Source organism: Salmo trutta, chromosome 1 (assembly GCF_901001165.1).
Source record: "Salmo trutta chromosome 1, fSalTru1.1, whole genome shotgun sequence".
Lineage (NCBI taxonomy): Eukaryota > Metazoa > Chordata > Actinopteri > Salmoniformes > Salmonidae > Salmo > Salmo trutta.
In genome coordinates, this window is record NC_042957.1 from 44,498,377 (window position 1) to 44,520,624 (window position 22,248).

The 22,248-nt window shown below is 41.1% G+C and overlaps 2 protein-coding genes across 2 annotated transcripts in view; both read right to left on the reverse strand.

Moving 5' to 3' along the window:
- Positions 1 to 4,112, reverse strand: part of LOC115196802 (beta-1,4 N-acetylgalactosaminyltransferase 1) — a 39,069-nt gene extending 34,957 nt beyond the window's left edge. Inside the window, exon 1 of the mRNA XM_029757721.1 lies at positions 4,093 to 4,112. The gene's annotated coding sequence lies outside the window, so the exon portion shown is untranslated. The remainder of the gene's footprint in view (positions 1 to 4,092) is intronic.
- Positions 4,113 to 11,268: 7,156 nt separating this feature from the next.
- On the reverse strand, positions 11,269 to 21,128 carry nags (N-acetylglutamate synthase). Its single transcript, XM_029757734.1, has 8 exons — positions 20,633 to 21,128; positions 17,464 to 17,741; positions 17,150 to 17,363; positions 16,048 to 16,228; positions 14,955 to 14,994; positions 13,404 to 13,535; positions 12,889 to 13,071; positions 11,269 to 12,548 (listed from the first exon to the last, which is right to left on the reverse strand). Exons 1-8 carry the CDS (start codon positions 20,996 to 20,998, stop codon positions 12,374 to 12,376), a joined length of 1,569 nt encoding a protein of 522 aa, XP_029613594.1. The 5' UTR covers positions 20,999 to 21,128; the 3' UTR covers positions 11,269 to 12,373.
- Positions 21,129 to 22,248: the final 1,120 nt, after the last annotated feature.

The window sequence follows — 22,248 nt, forward strand, 5'->3', positions numbered from 1 at the left end:
TTATTATTAACCCAGTGTCTTACAAACCTTGGGGATTAGTCAAAGCTTATTGATTGTTAATTATCATTTGGATTGAAAATTCTCATGACAAACTGGTCCTGAACATCTATAAAACTTAGTGCATTGTATTTGGTACAAATCATTCCCTAAGTTATAGACCTCGGCTGAATCTAGTAATGAATGGTGTGGCTGTTGAACAAGTTGAGGAGACTAAATTACTTGGCGTTACCCTAGACAGTTATAAAACCGCCCTATTGTAGCAGGCATTGATGCAGTAACGGCCCCTCTATCAACTTTTTTTATTAGACCACTCGCAGAACAACTCCCCTCCTTTAAAAAGGACACCAGCAGTATGATCTCTATTACTGAATCTCTTGATCCTCTCCCTGAGAATACTTTGTTAGTTGCTTTTGATGTTGAGTCGTTATACACAAATATTTCACACGAGGGCAGTATTGAAGCTATGGAACATTTTCTTCTGCAACGTGACCCTAATGAACTACCTTCCAGTGCATGCATTATAACATTGGCTGAAATAGTACTCACACAACTACTTCATGTTTCTAAATGATTTCTTTATTCAGACGAAGGGTACTGCTATGGGATCCCCCATGGCTTTTAACTATGCTAATTTGTATGTGGGTTACATGGAGAAAGTCTATTTTCAATCCTCGCAAATGTTCTCTTGCCTAACATTATTATATGGAAACGGTATATTGATTATATTTTTGCTCTACGGAGGGGTGATGCAAAACAGCTCCAGGCGTTCCATGCTTTTCTTAACTCCTGTTCTGAGCATCTGATACACGTCAAATCTGTTTCCTTGGTATTCTGATCTTGTGTGAAGATAATGTTCTATACACTGATCTTTACAGGAAACCTACTGATCTTGTGTGAAGATAATGTTCTATACACTGATCTTTACAGGAAACCTACTGATCCTAACAGTTTGTTGAGGGCTGATAGTTGTCACCCACTTCCCTTGAAAAACAGTTTGCCCTACAGCCAATTCTGTCGAATCAAAATCATTTGTAAAAAACAAATCAGATTGACAGAAATATGGCTGAGACGCAAAGGAAATTCAAGGAGGGGGTACAAAAATGGTCAGATAAATACTGCCATTGAGAAAATTCAAAACGAGACATGACCTTTTTCAAGGTGAGTCTAGCAAAAATAAGCATTCTTGCGTTCTAACTACCTGCTATTCAAAGTGCTCTGAACAAATTAACCTCTCTGGGCCAGTGGGACGCTTGCGTCCCACCTACTCAACAGCCAGTGGAATCCCGTGGCGCATTATTCAAATACCTTAGAAATGCTATTACTTCAATTTCTCAAACATATGACTATTTTACAGCATTTTAAAGACAAGACTCTCGTTATCTAACCACACTGTCCGATTTCAAAAAGGCTTTACAACGAAAGCAAAACATTAGATTGTCAGCAGAGTACCCAGCCAGAAATAATCAGACACCCATTTTTCAAGCTAGCATATAATGTCACATAAACCAAAACCACAGCTAAATGCAGCACTAACCTTTGATGATCTTCATCAGATGAAAATCCTAGGACATTATGTTATACAATACATGCATGTTTTGTTCAATCAAGTTCATATTTATATCAAAAACCAGCTTTGACATTAGCATGTGACTAGCATGTGACTAGCATTCCCACCGAACACTTCCGGTGAATTTACTAAATTACTCACGATAAACGTTCACAAAAAACATAACAATTATTTTAAGAATTATAGATACAGAACTCCTTTATGCACTCGCTATGTCCGATTTTAAAATAGCTTTTCGGTGAAAGCACATTTTGCAATATTCTGAGTAGATAGCCCAGCCATCACAGGCTAGCTATTTTGACACCCACAAAGTGTGGTACTCACCAAACTCCGATTTACTATTAGAAAAGTTTGATTACCTTTGGTGTTCTTCGTCAGAATGCACTCCCAGGGCTTCTACTCCAATAACAAATGTTGGTTTGGTCCCAAATAATCCATAGTTATATCCAAATAGTGGCGTTTTGTACATGCGTTCAAGACACTATCCGAAGGGTAAATAAGTGTGACGCGCCAGACGTGTTTCGTGACAAAAAAAATTATAAATATTCCATTACCATACTTCGAAGCATGTCAACCGCTGTTTAAAATACATTTTTATGCAATTTTTCTTGTAAAAAAACGATAATATTCTGACCGGGAGTAGTTGTTTTCGTTCAAAGAGAGAGAAAGTAAACATGGTGTCGGCTCATGCACGCGCCTCCAGTCTCATTGTTCTCAGATCGACCACTTACAAAATGCGCTAATGTTTTTCAGCCATGGCCTGCAAAGCCACCATTCATCTTTCTGGCGCCTTCTGAGAGCCTATGGGAGCGTTAGAAAATGTCACGTCATGCCAGAGATCCCCTGTTTTGGTTAGAGATGATCAAGAAGGCCATGAAATGGTCAGAGAGAGCGCTTCCTGTTTGGAATCTTCTCAGGTTTTGGCCCACCAAATGAGTTCTGTTATACTCAGACACCATTCAAACAGTTTTAGAAACTTTAGGGTGTTTTCTATCCAAATCAAACAATTATATGCATATTCTAGTTACTGGGCAGGAGCAGTAACCAGATTAAATCGGGTACGTTTTTTATCCGGCCGTGCAAATACTGCCCCCTATCCCCAACAGGTTTTAAGGGAACCGTTCAAACATTGGCACATTCAAAGATCCGATGATAGTATCGGTAATGTGTTTTCGGACCTTCCCTTGGTCGTATTCTCGCGGGGCAGACACAGAGATCAATTGGTAAACTGATTTACCACCCCAAGATATCCCTGCACAACGTCTATTTGCGTCCCTGCTGAATGGAAACTACAAGTGTAAGAATTGCATTGAGCGCAGCCATGGCACTTATAAATGTAGATCCTTCAAACACCCCCAAACAGGGAAACAGATCCAAATCAAAGGTGTTATCACGGGCTCCACTTAGTTATGTATCTTATAACTTGTCCTTGTGGTAAAAAAATAATGCGGATAAAACAAAGCGTGAATTAAAAGTACGTATCTCAGAGCATCATTAGGTGCAAAAACACGACTTACCCAGTTGCGGCCCACTTTTTGGAAGAAAACCACTCGATATCATCTCTACGTTATATTGACATCGAACATGTCACCCTCCCTAGGAGAGGGGGTGACCTCGACAATTTATTGTTAAAATGAGAAGCTGCCTGGATCTTTAATTTAAAGACCCTTCTCCCTTCGGTCTCAACGTAAACTTTGATCTGATATCATTCTTGTGATTGTAATTTTGCTATTGTAAATGTTTGTAGGCTTATGCAGCCAAATTGTATCTATGATCGTACGCTATCAAAAAAATTTTGTATGCTATTTTAAGATATGATAATTAACCAATGGTATCAGGCCACACCCGGCCATAATTACAGGCACCTGTGTGCAGTGTTGCCAATTTATATTTAGCGAGTATTCAGACCCCTCTAGCGACAAATGTAGAGACTTTTTCCGGTGTTTTTGGAGACTGACGTGAAAGCACGTATCGTTTTTACTGTTCTCAACGAGCAGCGGGTGCTGCCGCCCCCGTCCCAAAGCACTCACAGGCGCCCAGTCATTTTGCGGTCAGAGCAGGACATGTTCACCCCTCCGCGTCCAGACTGCAAAAGAAACGCTCATGCCGGAAGCCGCCGCTGGCTGATCCCGCCCTGACTTACGTTTAAAAAAACTAATTAGGGCCAGACTAGTTACCATCATTTTCTCACATTGCCATTGAGTTTTTTTCTATTGTCTTTAAAAAAAAATCTATTTAGATTGTATACGTGTAACTGTAATAAAATGTTATGGTTAAAATGTTCATGTTTTACTGAGACTTGTTGTAGGCTCCTAAGTGGACCATAAGGTTAAAAACCAATCCAAATTAAGAAAACTAAACAAAAAAACAAAGTAACTCCGCCAGAGTGTCTAATTTGGGTAACTTTTGCCGGTCCCAAGCCCGGATAAAAGAGGAGGGTTGGAATTGTGACATAAAAAAAACAAGAATCGACAGAAGAAAGTTCATTTGTAGTTCTAAACATATTTAGGGTGTTTTTTACTCACTTTTTGTCTCTCCCACGACTTTATTCTTCTCTCCTACAGCATCAATCACAATTACGATCACGTGGCCAATTATGCAAATTGGGCGATGACGTCATTTAACGACTTTTAGGACAGCCAATAGCTACTTTCCTTACCTGCTAAATTGGCTAGGTTTCACCAACAAGCTTTAATGGCCTGGAAAATGTTTCCTGCACAAATTTTCCCCACATAAAGCTCTTTTGTGGAATAATTCAGACATAACTGTAAGGAATAAGTCATTGTTCTACCCCAGCTGGCATGAGAGGAATATTGACTTTGTTCTTGATGTTTTTGACAACAAGGGTAATATTTTCACATATGAACAATTTTTAATACATTTCAGAGAGTTTATTTCTGTGATCAAAGCTGTTCCCAGTGGTCTAACTACACTAATGAAAACTCACCTTAGTTTTGGTAATGATCACAAAGTTTATCCAGAACTCAGATTGGAAGGCGTGGGCTTGCTTGAGAGATCTTGTTGTAATAAATATATAAGACAAATTCTCCATTCACAAAACCAACTTACACCAGAGGAAAGTTTTTCTGGAACATGCTTATTCCTGACATTGTCTGGAAAAATGCATGGTTAAGGCCTTACAAATATTGTATACCAACAAAGTTAAGGAAGTGCACTTAAAAATTGTACATAAGATATATCCATGTAATTCTATGATATCCACATTTGTGGCTATTGATGATATCTGCGTTTTCTGTGAAAAAGAAGGTGAGAATCTGTCTAATTTGTTCTTTGAATGTAAATTTGTGTCAGAATTTTGGGAAAACCTTCCAAAATACTTATTTACCATTATGAACACTACATGTTTATGACATGAAAGATATGTTACTATTGCAATGATAACAAGACCACTGAAATGATTGTGATTTTTTTTATTCTTGTTGCCAAATATGTCATACACAAACAAAAATTCCAAAATTCTATACCAAAACTACACATTTTTTGGATTGAATGTAACTATTTTATTTAAACATTAACCCTAGTAAACAATAACAAGAATAACATCTTCCTAAATCATTACAATAAGATTTCTTCAGAGTGATTACAATTGCACTAGAATTGTTTATTTATTTTGTAATTTTTTTTTTCTCCAATATTTTCTCTTTAATACCTGCGTTCTGTTTTGATGTAATGTAAGAATGTAAGAATGTAAATTGAGGATCTGTATTTTGAATAAAAAAATTTTTTTTAAATAAAGTATAAAATAAAAATGAATCTGCAAAATAAATAATAATAATAATAAAAAATAGCTACTTTCCTTACTGAGGAGTTGGCAACACTGCCTGTGTGTCTTTTGACACTAAATAAATTAGTCATCCCGCAGTGTTTGTCGTTATACCCTGATGAAAACAGCTTGTCTGTCGAAACGTATTTATATTTTTGCATCTGAGCTCCTAGAGTGTACGGCTCTCCTTTCTTTTTTTAAAGTGTTCCACTCCGCTAGCCAGCACCTCGCCTAAATAGGTGTGCGTTTCTTTCGCTTCCAGAAAGACAAATGAAACTCCATATTTCATCGAATCAGATGGCTTCTTCATCACAAAACTATTTGATTTTGCCAGTTATTTTAATGGTTTCTTCATTGGCAAAGTGGGCAAACTTAGGCAGGAAATGCCAACAACGAACAGTGAGCCATCGTATTCATGCATAAAAACATTAAACTTTGTAAAGTTAGTGTGGGAGAGGTGGAAAATGTATTGTTATCGATCAATAATGACAAACCTCCTGGCATTGACAACTTAGATGGAAAGCTACTGAGGATGGTAGCTGACTCTATAGCCACTCCTATCTGTCTTATCTTTAATCTGAGCCTAGAGGAAAGTATTTCGCCTCAGGCCTGCAAGGAAGCCAAAGTAGTTCCGCTACCAAAGAGTTGTGAAGCGGCTTTTACTGGTTCTAACAGCATATTTATAAGCTTGCTTCCAGCTCTTAGCAAACTGTTGGAAAAAATGGTGTTTCACCAAATACAATGCTATTTCTCTGTAAACAAATTAACAACATACTTTCAGCATGCTTATAGAGAAGGGTACTCAACATGTACTGCACTGACACAAATGACTGATGATTGGTTGAAAGAAATTGATAATAAGAAGATTGTGGGAGCTGTACTGTTAGATTTCAGTGCAGCCATTGATATTATTGACAAAAACCTGTTGTTAAAAAAACGTATTTGTGTTATGGCTTTTCAACCTCTACCATATCGTGGATTCAGAGCTATCTATCTAATAGAACTCAAAGGTTTTCTTTAATGGCAGCTTCTCTAATGTCAAACATGTAAAGTATGGCATACCAATGACCTACCACTGGCATTAAACAAAGCATGTGTGTCCATGTATGCTGATGATTCAACCATTATACACATCAGCAACCACAGCTAATGAAGTCACTGAAACCCTTAAGAAAGAGTTGCAATCTGTTTGGAATGGGTGGCCAGTAATAAACTGGTCCCGAACATCTCTAAATCTAAGTGCATTGCATTTGATAAAAATCATTCCCTAAGTTCTAGACCTCGGCTGAATCTGGTAATGAATGGTGTGGCTGTTGAACATTAATTGGTGTTATTACTTGGTGTTACCCTAGACTGTAAACTATCATGGTCAAAACATATAGATGAATTGGTTGTAAAGATGGGGAGAGGTCTGGCCATAATAAAGAGATGTTCTGCTTTTTTTGATACCACACTCCAAAAAGCAAGTCCTGCAGGCTCTAGATTTGTCTAATCTTAATTATTGTCCAGTCGTGTGGTCCAGTGCTGCAAGGAAAGACCAAGTTAAGCTGCAGCTGGCCCAGAACAGAGCGGCACGTCTTGCTCTTCATTGTAATCAGAGGCCTGATAGAAATACTATGCATGCCAGTCTCTCTTGGCTAAGAGTTGAGGAGAGACTGACTGCTTCACTTCTTTTTATAAGGAACATTAATGTGTTGAAAATCCCAAATTGTTTGCACAGTCAACTTACACACAGCTCTGACACACACACTTACCCCACCAGACATTCCACCAGGGGTCTTTTCACAGTCCCCAAATCCAGAAAATATTCAAAAAGCATATAGTATTATATAGAGCCATTATTGCATGGATCTCATATTGCTCAAATAAACAGCAAACCTGGTTTCAAAAAACAGATAAAGCAACACCTCGCGGCAAAACGCCTCTCCCCTATTTGACCTAGGCAGTTTGTGTGTATGTATTGATATGTAGGCTGTGTGCTTTAAAAAAACAAGAATGTGATGTAGTTCTGTCCTTGTCTACTAATGTTCTGTATTATGTAACATTTCATGTTTTGTGCGGACCCCAGGAAGAGTAGCTGCTTCTTTTGCAACAGCTAATAGGGATCCTAATAAAATACCAAATACCTGACAGGTGTGGTATCTCAAGAAACTGATTAAACAGCATGATCATTACACAGGTGCACCTTGTGCTGGGAACGATAAAAGGCCACTCTAAAATGTGCAGGTTTGTCACACAACACAATGCCACAGATGTCTCAAGTTTTGAGGGAGCATGCAATTGGCATGCTGACTGCAAGAAGATCTACCAGAGCTGTTTCCAGAGATTTGAATGTTAATTTCTCTACCATAAGCCTCCAATGTCATTTTGAGAATTTGCCAGTATGTCCAACCAGCCTCACAACCGCAGACCACGTGTATGGCGTCGTGTGGGAGAGCAGTTTGCTGACGACAACGTTGTTAACAGAGTGCCCATGGTGGCGGTGGGGTTATGGAATGCGCAGGCATAAGCTACAGACACCGTGCTTCTACACCTGAATTGGTTGCTGTTTGGGGTTTTAGGCTGGGTTTCTGTACAGCACTTTGATATATCAGCTGATGTAAGAAGGGCTATATAAGTACATTTGATTTGAAATTTGATTTGAATACAATTGCATTTTATCGATGGCAATTTGAATGCACAGAAATACTGTGACAATACTGAGGCACATTTTTTTTAAAAGGTACCTGTGACGAAGGCCTGCAGTGTGAACAAGGCTTAAATGTACAGATAATCCCTGTCATTTGGTTACATTCATTAACATAAATGTATCTAATAATTAGTCATTTACCGTTCTCATTGAGTGGATAGTTGTTTGCAGAGTTCACAACCTGCTACACTTGTGAAACAAGTGGTGGTTTATTTCACAACCATCATTTACAAATGTGATTCTTTTCCCATTGTCTTTTGTTTAGTGTCCATGTCTACCTGAGCAGCTTGACCAGTCTTAAACTCTATCCACCTAAGCATTATAGCAATAGTTTTTATCTAACTCCAAAATCTTCAAACACACTAACAAAGCTTGGTTTACACACCAACAGACCCCAAACAAAAATGCCCATACACCCACTCAACCTTCAGTGCTCCATTCAGGGATACAAACTGGTGAGGGCCCAAAAAGGTGATACTTTTGTGTTTGTTGCACTGAAACCTGCTAAAAATCCCTGCTAGGGGGAAATGGAGGTTAACTAATTAAACAACAAAGAATATGATCTACATGATCAGTCTCTGTGTGTAAAATAAAGTGGTTCATGTGAACCTAACTCACAGCTAAAAAATGTATAGAAGGCAATCCAATGTTATTTGTTGCCTAGACTTTACTGCAAATTACACTCAAGTCTTGAGAAAAAACAATACACTAATATTGCAGTTAGCCATGACAGCCTTTATAATAGAATACATATACAGTTGAAGTCGGGAGTTTACATACACCTTAAACAAATAAATTTAAGCTCAGTTTTTCACAATTCCTGACATTTAATCCTAGTAAAAATTCCCTGTTTTAGGTCAGTTAGGATCACCACTTTATTTTCACAATGTGAAATGTCAGAATAATAGTAGAGAGAATTATTTATTTCAGCTTTTATTTCTTTCATCACATAACCAGTGGGTCAGAAGTTTACATAAACTCTATTAGTATTTGGTAGCATTGCCTTGAAATTGTTTAACTTGGGTCAAACGTTTCAGGTAGCCTTCCACAAGCTTCCCACAATAAGTTGGGTGAATTTCAGCCCAATCCTCCTGACAGAGCTGGTGTAACTGAGTCAGGTTTGTAGGCCTCCTTGCTCACACATGCCTTTTCAGTTCTGCCCACAAATTTTCTATGGGATTGAGGTCAGGGCTTTGTGATTGCCACTCCAATTCCTTGACTTTGTCATCCTTAAGACCTTTGCCACAACTTTGGAAGTATGCTTGGGGGTTATTGTTCATTTGGAAGACCCATTTGCGACCAAGCTTTAACTTCCTGACTGATGTCTTGAGATGTTGTTTCAATATATCCACATAATTTTCCTCCCTCATGAGGCCATCAATTTTGTGAAGTGCACCAGTCCCTCCTGCAGCAAAGCACCCCCACAACATGATGCTGCCACCCCCGTGCTTCACGGTTGGGATGGTGTTCTTCAGCTTGCAAGCCTCCCCCTTTTTCCTCCAAACATAACGATGGTCATTATGGCCAAACAGGTCTATTTTTGTTTCATCAAACCAGAGGACATTTCTCCAAAAAGTACGATCTTTGTCCCCATGTGCAGTTGCAAACCGTAGTCTGGCTTTTTTTATGGCAGTTTTGGAGCAGTGGCTTCTTCCTTGCTGAGCGGCCTTTCAGGTTATATCAATATAGGACTTGTTTTACTGTGGATACAGATACTTTGGTACCTGCTTCCTCCAGCATTTTTACAAGGTCCTTTGCTGTTGTTCTGGGATTGATTTGCACTTTTCGCACCAAAGTACGTTTATCTCTAGAAGACAGAACACGTTTCCTTCCTGAGGGGTATGACGGCTGCGTGGTCCCATGGTGTTTATACTTGCGTACTATTCATTGTACAGATGAACGTGGTACCTTCAGGTGTTTGGAAATTGCTCCCAATGATGTACCAGACTTGTGGAGGTCTACAATTCTTTTTCTGAGGTCTTGGCTGATTTCTTTTGATTTTCCCATGATGTCAAGCAGAGGCACTGAGTTTGAAGGTCGGCCTTGAAATACATCCACAGGTACACCTCCAATTGACTCTAATTATGTGAATTAGCCTATCAGAAGCTTCTAAAGCCATGACATCATTTTCTGGAATTTTCCAAGCTGTTTAAAGGCACAGTCAACTTAGTGTATGTAAACTTCTGACCCACTGGAATTGTGTTACAGTGAATAAGTGAAATAATCTGTAAACAATTGTTGGAAAAATTACTTGTATCATGAAGTAGATGTCCTAAGCGACTTGCCAAAACAATAGTTTGCTAACAAGAAATTTGTGGAGGGGTTGAAAAACAAGTTTTAATGACTCCAATCTAGGTGTATGTAAACTTCAACTGTAAATATTGCACTTGGGAAAAAAAACCCATCTTAAAGTAGAAATATAATGAAACAAATAGGCATTCTATTTCTGCTCTGTTATAGTGGCCACTAGACATCGATCAAGTGCACAAGGCTACATGTGTGCAAAAATAACATTCACTGAGTAAAACAAATTATAATCCCCTCACACACACACACGCTTTGTCAAATTACACACAAAAACAATATCTTTGGGCTACACTGCACATTATTACTTTGTACACTTTCTGCCTGTGGACATTGTTCTACAATGTGCCAGCAAAAGTGAGAAATAGGGAAGTGTGTGATGTTCCTTTCACCTCTATAGTAGCATCCATCTTAAACCAGGCCCAGCTACACTTGATCCCTGAATCCACTTGTTTAACAAGCAACACCTCATTTTCACCTAATTCTCTCATTCTGAAAATTAACCACATACTGCAGAGGGAAAACATTAGTTAACAGTGGTTAGTTCATTAGCTAGCTAACATTTCACACAGATTACCAGGGTCCAGTAAGCAACTAACGCGTTATAACTTGAGGAACGTTGTTACCGAAAATCTCCCCCCTGACAGAATTCTCCCCCCCTTCTCAAACGCGTGCACACTCAATTCTTCATTGCTGCGACTTGCTTGCTAGTTGAGATATCTGCTCTTCACTCAGTTGTCAGTTTAGCCCCCCCCCCCCCCCAAAAAAAAAATCTCATCGGATCTACACAAATCACGTAGGTCCCCTATTTTGGATTCAAAACGGCGAATTTCCCCAAAAGGTGACTAGTTTGCATCCCTGTCCATTGGATTGTTGCAGTGAATTTAAGGCATTCACAGAATTCCAGACAGAATCCACAGTAGGCGTGTGTCAAAATGTCAACTTTAATTCCATGTAAAATGACACGTTGAACAATGGCTGATATTTTTATACATTTCACCTATTGTTCAAAATATGCATGTTGTAAACCTCCAGAATGTATGAAGTCAATTACTGTTTTTTGTCCCCCAGATGACTAAAATCATACCCATTTTAAGTCAGTTAATTTGATTGGCAATCTTTTGTGCATTTAACAGTGGAGGTCAGCCATGTAAAAGGCTAGCTGCATTTTTTATATTACCTTGGTCCTTGAATGGACTACCTTAACTCCAAAACCAGCATTGAGTCCATTTGAAATTCTTGTTAAGATTCAAGTAAAAAAAGGTCACATAAAAATTTAAACTTCACATTTGTTGTAGAGTTAAGACAAGTGTAAAAAAAAAAAAAAAATGATACTGGCATTGACCACTGTGGTTAATGCAGCATGAAAGTGACCGGATGCTGGATATACACTGAAGAAATACCCTTTGAAATGTAAACATCGGCACAAGTCTCTTAAAGCCCCATCTTGAAATCTTTGTATTTGAAACATATTTCTGAAATGTAAAAAAAATAAAAAATAAATCCAAGATGAAAAAGGGAAGCCACTCTAAACTCCTGAATACATTAATCTCTCATCATATATTTCTTAAATTAGATTTTGCTTCAGGGCTTTCTAAGGGCCAAATCATAACCTGAGATCTGCCTTCAACACTCACATATCCCCCAATGACATCAAAGCAAGGTGCACATAGAGTTATGAGCATGTACCTCAATTTGGGATTTGGCCCAAGCACAGTAGTGAAATCAACTACATGAGGGGGGTGAATCCAGACAAAATGTACAACCTTTTCCACCAAACAAACCTTCAGCAGCCAGAGCGCTGAAGGCAGGCTTACTGCAATTCCGCCAGATCCAAATATAACCACCGCAGTCTAACCCAAGATGCTCTCTGGCACTCAAAAACAATGACCTACTGCTCCAAGCCACCAAGCAATACCACACCAAACTTACCACAAAACAGTTTGTCAATGGGAGGAACTGCTTATTTTAGCTTGGTGTTTTGCAACCATTTATTTAGGCTTGGAGGAGGAATGTTGGGAGAATTCATTCAGGATCCTGGGGGTGGCTGCTGGGGGGCTCCCCCCATTATCGGATTGTGGAAGGAGTCTGGAACGCGTTTGGCATACTCTACGAGCTGGTAGGACTCCCTGATGTCTGAGAGGCCGAACCAAAAGACAATCCAGCTGCCGTTGACAAAGCTTCCGTCGCAATGCTTGAAGTACCTGAGAGGATAGGTGGAGAAAAGGAAGGAAAAATACATTCTAAAAAAAGAGACAACCCTGTACACAGCAGTGAGTCTAGGTGTTGGTTAAGGCAGGGACAACTAGTATCCAAAACATCTACATTCGAAAGACAGAGCTTGACTTCTATTTTTAATTCACAGTAAAAAAAATAAAAAAATTCATTTTTTTGTAGTGAAAAAAACTTAAATTGCCCCGCAGAATTGGAGAGAAAATATTCTACATACTCTCAACTTGACTGATACTTCAGCCATTATGTGGGGCCAAAACAGCCATAAGTCATGTTTCTTGTGTCCATTGTGCAGTGTCATGTTCTTCTCACCAGGGGTTGATGCGGTTGGTGGCGCGGGACCTCCAGAAGAGCTTGCCCAGGTCCTGCCTGATGCACTCCCACAGGATCTGGCTGGTGCCCTCGCCCTGCTTGCTGCTGCTCACCACAAACTTGTCCAGATAGGGTGTATCACTGCTCAGAGGCTCCCTGGTGATGATGGCTGCTGCACTGTACCTGCAGGTGATAGAACATTCCATGTTGTGGTTTCTTTGAGACACAGGCTAGGTTCCTGTTCTTTACCTACTCTTCTCCAGTAGCGTGAACTCGTTCACTCCTCCTCATGCATTGAAAATCATTGGGTTAGTGTAAGCATGGCTGGGGGGAGTTTCCTTCCACCACCATATTCCTCACAAAAATGTTTTTGTTAATCTATGAGAGCGGTTTATACAAGTTAACACATCTGGAGAAGGGTAGAGAATTGGAATGTAGCCACAGATCAGGAAAAGACATAGAAAGGAAAAAAGGATGCCACACAGGAAGACATGTGTGCGTGTGTGTGGGGCTACCCTTCAGAGAGGTAGATGGAGTGGAGGCGGCCTTTGAGTGACTCAATGTAATCCTCCCTCAGGTTCTTTTCGAAAGACTTGTTTATCAGGGCCAGTAGGCGGTCTAGGTCTATGTCATCCAGAGTGCTGTACCTGGCCAAACAAAAGGAGAGAGAGACGGTAGTTGTGACAGTAGTTGTGATTAACTTTGCATCACTTTTAACTGACAAGCTCAACTATCTATGACAAGACCCTTGGGATGACAGGCACACAATCACCCATCTCAAAGTCAGAATTAATTCAAGACAACTGGCTGACGGGGAAAAAAAGTCACCTTTCCCCATGCCTAATTGCACACATGCAGTGCACAAAAGACTCAAGTCAGAATTTATCTTATCAAACACTATAAAGCTGTAGTTGATGCGTTTCTTCCTGCGCAAGTCTTAACTTGCTAATTCTACATCTAGTTAAGGAGTTGTGGTTGTAGGAGCAGTATTTGTTCCAATGTCCTTGTTTCACATCAGATAGCACAACGGCCATCTGCACTGACGAGAGAAAAATACATCCCTTTAAAGATTGTACGATCTTCACCCTGAAAAGTAAATGTTTCATTAGGTTTTATTATTGGGCTCGTCATGAGGAAGTACTTTGTGCACAGCCTGTGTGCGATTAGAAGTGGAAAATACCCCCTGTGATGTGTGAACAGACACTTGTCTCCCTAGACTTATTGTTCCAGAGCCATCACTGTGACAGGTGAAATTATTATGGTGCCGATACGAAAGGCTTAATGAGGAAACTAAGCGATATAATGTCAGAAATAAACGTCATGAGCAAATAGCCTAACTGTTCCTAAATTTCACACAAAAATCTTGCACTGATGTCAATGGAAGATTTTTCGTAATAGTCAGGTTAAACATGCATGGCTCAAGTTAGGACGCTCTGCTCACAGTGAATAACACATCCAAGTTGAAAGCAAAATTGCAAGCTAACAGAGAAGAGTGTATGATAGAGAACTTACATATTTAGCTGGTTTATTTGATATTAATGGTTAACAATTAATATTTAACTAATAGTAACACTGTCCTGTTAGTGTCTGTGTTTTCATGGGCTCCACTAGTTCCCTGCAGCTAATCTGGACGTATGGTCATTAGAGACGGCTTGAGCTGACAAATGAGTTAAAGACCGCATTACATAGACAAGATGTGGTGGGTGTAACCGAGATAGCCAGGAGGAGTTTAGAACAATTCCTCATCATCTCTAAATCATCCTTGCATCTGGGAAACTAAGCCAGGGAGGGGTTAAGACAACAACCCAAGTGCAGATAACAAGAGGATGAACCCAGAGTGACTTATGATGCTCCTTGGTCTGCATGAGAGGGGATTGAACCAACCATGGCTGAGCATTGTTAGTGTCAGCTATATATAGTACTCTGCATTTGTGTAAAGGTTAGATTACTCGGTCGACCAGCCTCATTGCAATAATTAATCGATATTAAATAAAGATGATTGTTTGAAGAAATGACCAAATCTCTCGCAGTACTGAATTTCCACAACAAGAGACTGAAATACTCACTTGTGAATGGGGTCTCCATTCTTGAACAGAGTACCAGAACCTATGAAAACAGAAGGGGTGAAAGTGAACAATTGTGTACACAAAGCAGGTCAAATCAGGAAGCACATACACAGTAGCGTATGACTATCACCTTGCCCTATACAATGTTTAGGGCAAGGTGAACTAGCTTGAAAAGTGAATTACCCAAGGAATGTTGAGGAGTCTGTCATTTCCTTGTGTCAGTACTTTGAATGTACGGAATGGGATAAATCTAACCAGTTAGGTCCGTGAAGGATTGATTACCTGTCGTGCAGACTTTGCATGCAGTGACTCACATTACATATCTGTGCTGTATGATAAAGAAATGGAGCCACCCAGATCAATGAGTGCATCTTTAAAACCTCTGCTGTGCTAAGGTCACTTCTCAAAATACACATCCTAGGACCTTAACATGACCCTTGGTCAGATTTCAGGTGTCACAGATACACATGGATGCCATGCACAACATGAGCTGCATGCATGGACATACAGTCTACTAGTGGAGGCTGCTGAGGGGAGGACGGCTCATAATAATGGCCGGAACGGAGCGAATGGAACGGCGTCAAACTATGTATTTGATACTATTCCACTCATTCCGCTCCAGCCATTACCACGAGTCCGTCCTCCCCAATTAAGGTGCCACCAACCTCCTGTGGTCTACTACACCGAGGGCCAGAGTGTCTCCTGGAGTCTGTTCTTTACTTCAATTCAGCGAGTAATTAAGAACTGGGACACCGGATGTATGAAGTGTCTCGGAGCATAATGAATACGATTATATGCACAGGAAAAACCTGATTCTAGATCAGCACTCCTACTCTGAGATGCTTGATACATAAAAGACCCTGGGAGATTAAAGGGAAGCAGCAGAAAGGGAGAGAGCAGAAACTGACTCCAGAGGAATGAAGTTGCAGAACGCCTATGCCTGCCTTAAGGGGCCCCAAACTCTGCTCAGCAACATGAGGTGAGCCCCACGTGCTATGACAGGTGCAGAGTGTGAGTGAGTGTGTAGAGAGCATCAGTTAGACGTAGGGGTTATTTGGGGGGGGGGGGTCACACACATACAGGTCTCCCTCACCCTTGTGGCTGAACAGCTCTGTGAGCAGTGTGCTGGCAGAGGTGATAACTGCAGAGGACTCGCAGGGAAGCTGGTTCAGGAGCTGGGCGATGGTGCCCACCCTCCGACGCTCGGCCAAGCTCAGCCACGGCGCCCCCGACAGGCTGGGAAGATCACCGGGCAGAGACACTAAATCCAGCACCTGATATGTGGCCAGGAAAGTGGGACAGAAACACATCAAGGTGAACAACCTTGATAAGGAAGTAAATGAAAGCAACAAAACGACATGAGTTAAAAACAAACAATACTTTTGATATACAGGTAACTGACAATATAAAGGAAACACTTGAGTAAATGAAGATTCTGGCGGCTCGGTTATGGATTGGGGTGCATTTTCCTGGCATGGTTTAGGTCCTCTCATCCCCTTAGAGGGTAAGGTAAACACCAATAAATACACAGCCAGCCATTCTGTGTGATCACCTTCAACCTATAGTGAAGCACTTCTATCCTGATGGAAGTGGCCTCTTCCAGGATGACAATGCCCCCATCCACAGGGCACGAGTGGTCACAATGGTTTGATGAGCATGAAAATGATGTAAACCATATGCCATGGCCGTCTCAGTCAGCAGATCTCAACCCAATTGAACACTTATGGGAGATTCTGGAGCGGCACCTGAGACAGTGTTTCCACCACCATCAACAAAACACCAAATTATGGATTTCTCATGTATCCCTCCAATAGAGTTCCAGACACTTGTACAATCTATGCCAAGGCACATTGAAGATGTTCTGGTGTTCGTGATGGCCCAATGTCCTATTAAGACACTATGTTGGTGTTTCCTTTATTTTGCCAGTTCCCTGTAGTCCTATACTGGAGAGCAGGCAGGTGTTAGGCCTCTTCTTTGATTGGCAGTAAATAGCCTACTGCTTCTAATGTACAGGAAATGTACAGAATTATCTTCTGTGAAAAGTCTGATGGGCCTACCTTCAAAGAGCAAAGACGACAAGCTCCTTAACTACATAATGTAGGTCAAGTACCATGAACGCACATGCATTGAGAAAATACTTAACCTCTAGCAATCTGCCACCCAACCCCCCCAAAATAACCCCAAAATCAACCCACCTTGTGACTCTGATTGCGGAGGCCTCCCCAGCTGTTGAGGAACATGACTTTGAGTGGCTGCAGGACTTTGGAGATGGCGGCCGTGACATCCACCGAGTCCAGGGCCACCGAGCGGCCCGTGATGTCCCGCCCCACAGGGCACACTAGGGGGATGGCCCCGCAGTCCAGGCTCCACTGGAGCAGGCCTTTGTCCACTGCAATGGAGGACCCTGCACTGACAACACATTGGGCCGTTATTCCTCTTAAAAAGAAGACAAAACAAACGAGTAATATCGTAATGCAAAGGAGGATAGGGTAAGTGTGGTAGGGGAGACCTGCTTCCTTGGGGTGGATCCTGCACCAGCAACAAGGCCTCTGCACTGAAGAAAGGTATGACACTGGCTGAGTGGTGCTGTAGGACCTCTGTTAGGGTCTGGCACCGCTGAACGATATCAGCCCTGGAGTTGGAAGTAAACCCGTCTGGGTTGTCGTCATCCTCAGGCCGTGAAAGTCCCATCACCACCACTGGCTTCATGTCCATCCGCTGCAGAAACGAGAGCCCAAACGCCAGACTCTGCAGCATCTCTCTGCTCTCGAATACAGATTTGTCCACCTGACATGAAGATAGATTCAAATGACAGTGAACAAGTGCTACATATCAATAATTTATCAAAACTCTTAAAGGGGCCAACCATTTCGAGTTTCTTCTTCTTTCGGATTTGGAGTGGCGGATCGCATCCAACTTTTAGGCGCATACACCGCCACCTACTGTACTGGTGTGAGGCCATTCACAGCCTATCTACATTACATTCTTGATACGGTAATAAAAAAAATATGGGAAAAGGTAAATCTTCGCAATCCCAAGTACTTCTCTGCCGCCTCAACCTTTATTTTCTGTGAATTCCAATCCATTTCTGCAGTACAATTGACAATCGTGGCTATGAATGCTAAGAAACTCACCTTACTGAAGCACATATTATTCCCATCTCTCTCTATTGGTCTCTGCTTACTCACAGGAATCCTCTCAGTATCCCTCACCCTGTAACCATCTTCCTCTACTACTTCTGCATACGACACTTTCTGTACTACTATGACCATGGCAACCTCAACCTCACACCTCCGATCTCCAACCCCATGGGCACCCCCACAACTAACCATTTTCTCCAACGATACTTCACAGTCCTCCTGCACACTTCTCACATCAAGGAATCTCTCTCCTACACTGCTGCAACATGCCCATAAATTTGACACCTAAAACACTGTAGTATTTTCGGAACAGAATCTCTCACGGGATATTTTACACTTCCTAACTTGACCTTATCTGGCAAAGACTCTGCATCAAAACTCAGCAAGACTGAGTCTTCTCCGTTTCCCCACGCTCTCCTCCGGATCTGCGTCGCACCAAATGGCTGGCATCGCAGACAACAGGAATCTTCCATTTCAACTGATCCCCCTTAACGCCTCCCCGTTATCACTCCTTTCAACGGCACCCTGCTCTGGAGAGCAAACAAGTCACATTTCGTGTCCCTAAATTGCGTGATCCGCAGCACCCGCTCCCTGAAGAAACACAAATCACCACTAGTCCACTCAGTTAATCTCACCAACTCAACAGTCCCCAACCTCTTCTCCACCCAACCTGACACCACATATGGATCAGCCAAAATGCAATGATCCATTCTCTCCACAAATCTCACTCCCACTAGGCCAGAATCATCTTTTTCATCCTCGGGATGACGCACAAACTCTGCAGTCCTCGCTGCAGGTACTACATCCATACTCTCGTCAGGTTTCATCTCTGAGCTACTAGAGCCCGTATCCCTCTTTTCGCACTTGACGCCAACCTCCCTCACCACACTGCTTCCCTCTACACTCAGCTCCTTCTCAGTGGTCGTCACTGCACCTGCCACCACAATTAATTCACCCTCACTCTCATGTTCACTTTCCTTCTCTAGCAAAACTTCTGTGCGATCCTCAATGCCATATTCCCTCAAAACATAATCCAATTTCCTCCTGATCTGCCATCTTCCAGAAGGCTTGTGCAATCCCCCCACTTCATATTTACCCAGAATATGCTCCTCTTTCTTCATTGTCTGCCATCTTCCCACGGAAGGATTACCAAGCGTTTGCTTGTCTTTTATGAAATATTTATAATAATAATAATAATAATCCGGCTCTCAAACTACCCCAAACAGATATAGCCTGTGGTAGAAAGAGTATGTGGCCTTTTCTGTAGCCTACAGGCTGGAGATAAAAATGTATGACAATGTAATGAGATGGAAACTTTTTACATCATACAGGTTTCTCCGATCAAATAGCCTAACCTAAATGGCACCCAATCAAATAAAAAAATGCTCTGACATGTTAAACATATCCTAAAAACAGGACAGATCAAAGTAAAATGGACACTATGGAAACAACCAAATGGTTTTATAAAGCCCTTTTTACATCAGCAGATGTCACAAAGTGCTGTACAGAAACCCAGCCTAAAACCCCAAACAGCAAGCAATGCAGAAGTACGGTGGCTAGGAAAAACTCTCGGCTACTCACAACTGTTATCCAGGAGTTGCATCCAGTGGGCTAAATTGTCATGATCAGTGGCTTCAAGTTTGTAACCTTACATTTTTTACGAGCTGATCATAGTGAAAAATAAAACACTTCTGCATTTCCAGCTGTGTAAACACATTGCAAATAGACTCAGAATAACTCCTCCTGATAAAGTTGGGTAGCTGATATAAATTACATATTTTAAACTTTCATTCAGATCTGAAAATTAACCTGATTTCAACATCTGGAAAATACATATTTTAAACATAATTTTGCTTACTGGGACTATTCTAGTAGGGGAGGCAATTTGTTTATTGTCGGCAGAATGTCCAGTAGCGGCCCTGATGCGCAGTCTTATTCCAGATATACTCTAACACACCTGATAAAGTAATCAAGGTCCTGATGAGTGGCTGATTAGAATAAGGTGTTCAAGCAGGGCTATAACAAAAGCCTGCAAGCAGCACACCCAGTAACTCTTCAGGAGGAGGGTTGGCCACGCCTGCTCTAAAAGTGGCTGACTGGTGAACCTATCCTGTTCTTGATCTACAGTCACCTCACAATGTCAAGAATTAGATGCAAGCGCTACACTCCTGCCCATAAATCTATGCAGCTCCAGCGAGTTTTGTTAGCGACTATTGTTTAAGGTTTGTGTGTAGCACATGAGCATTGTGCAGAACGTTAAACGGAGGATATGATATTTGCCTATGAGCCACACGCTACTAGTAACAGTTAGCATAATTAGAATACGCAATTGGATAGGTTATGAGCTATTTAGCCAAGTTTGTTGGACTGGTACCAGGCACTAGCTAGCTATAAAGATTCTGACAGCTGTACACAGCAATTATTAGTTCGCTTCAATCACTTGGTAACGAACTATTCCGTTTGACATTTCATTCACTGTTCCCCTATAAAAAAAAATGCAAGTTACGCTGGCATTAGCCTAGCTTGTTAGCCACTTACCTCGAGCACTGCAAATGCTGGCGCTTGTGCCAAACTGGCTCTCTGAAATTGGGTCAACCAGTACCGAGCTTCTCGAGGGTCTCCACCAATTTCATTGAGAAACGCTTTCACATCCCGATAAATTAATGTGCGGTTTGGCAGAACGTAGCGGTCAGCGGCTGAGAAAGAGTTAGGGAACTCTTGCTGGGCCAAAGCCGGGGTTTTGCCTCCCTGGCCGGCCGCCTTTGAACTCGCCAAGCGTCGCTGAAGTTTTAACATTCGCTGGTGACATGTGCCCGGGACAAGCCCCGGTGAGGGATTCGTTAAGTATTTACCAGCCATTACCATGACTCTACAACTGGAGGTACCACTGTTGACTTTAGCCATGTTTGCTGGCTAATACAGGTCGTTTAATAACTAGCTAAGTAACTAAACTGCTTCTACACCTCTAACACGCCTCAAAATATTACTGACAGACAGGTTTCAGGCAGAGGGATTTAACTAGCGTAGACGCCGGAAGGAGGGTACTCAAAAGGCGTGGTTACTCTCGCCAATGTGGTTGCCATAGACACCACTCAGCTTCATAGAAAGAGGGTCAGTTCTAGGTTATCACTCCAACTCCAGTTGTAACGGTGATTCCCCGAGGTAGGGTACGTTTTATATCAGACATTCACCGTTCGCCTATTTAAACGTTGACAATGTCCATTCCTCTCTGATTACTACGAAGGATATATATAATATATATATTTTTACTGGGGTGAAAGTGCGATCGCTATAAGGGCCCTTGAGTTTCCCAGTGACGTGGTTAATTCCACCAATTCAATTGTTTATTTTGTATTTTAAAACAATTATAACCTTTTAACTGAAGTTCATCTTAATTTATTTAAGTACTGGGGCCTGTTGCACAAAACTAGGATAAGGGATTAAGCCAGGATATCTTGGTGATCCTGGCTCAATTGATCCGTAATCCGGTTGCACTAAAGATGGATAGGGGGCAGGAGGATATGTTATGGTATAAATTACCATGGAGATTTATTCTGTGGAGCTAGCCTGCTCCAGACCAGGCTAAATTCCAGGATCTATTTAATCTCATCCCTAATGTCAGTCAGCAGTCACCACAAATGGAAACCAATAGTTATTTCACTGCTCACTATACATTGTTATCACATATAACTAGACCCACTGTCATTATTTAAACGTTTGTGATCATTAATTTCAAATATTTTGGATAAAAAATAATTTTTAGATTATGTTGCTATCATTAGATAATTTACAGTTTCCCATAGACTATAAGGCTATATATAAAATGTTAGAATATTAGGGCCACAGAGGGGAAAAAAACACAAGTAATAATATTGTAACCGGTTGTTTTAAAGGAGGACAGTTGTTAAAATGACAGATGTGGGGCATTTCGTGAAATTGTACTTCAGTATGGTTTCATAAAGACATGCTGATGTGCCAGAATATTAAGTATCACTGTCATAAGTATCAAAACTGTAAAAACAATATGTAGCTTTTCTGCAGAAAGAACCAGCCTCATAAATTTATGACTTTATCCTTTTTCTTCAGTGTGGCCCTAGTACTCTGTCATATAAACAAATACACATTCCATATGAATATAAAAACAATGTGTAACA

What these genes read in the sequence shown, in the direction of transcription:
- nags (XM_029757734.1), bottom strand. Translation starts at nt 20,998, where the DNA reads ATGGCTAAAGTCAACAGTGGTACCTCCAGTTGTAGAGTCATGGTAATG. An exon ending in CAGCATTTGCAGTGCTCGAG is followed by an intron (nt 17,742 to 20,632) that starts GTAAGTGGCTAA and finishes TCTTCATGTCAG; the next exon opens with GTGGACAAATCTGTATTCGA. An exon ending in AGAGCTGTTCAGCCACAAGG is followed by an intron (nt 14,995 to 16,047) that starts GTGAGGGAGACC and finishes CTGTTTTCATAG; the next exon opens with GTTCTGGTACTCTGTTCAAG.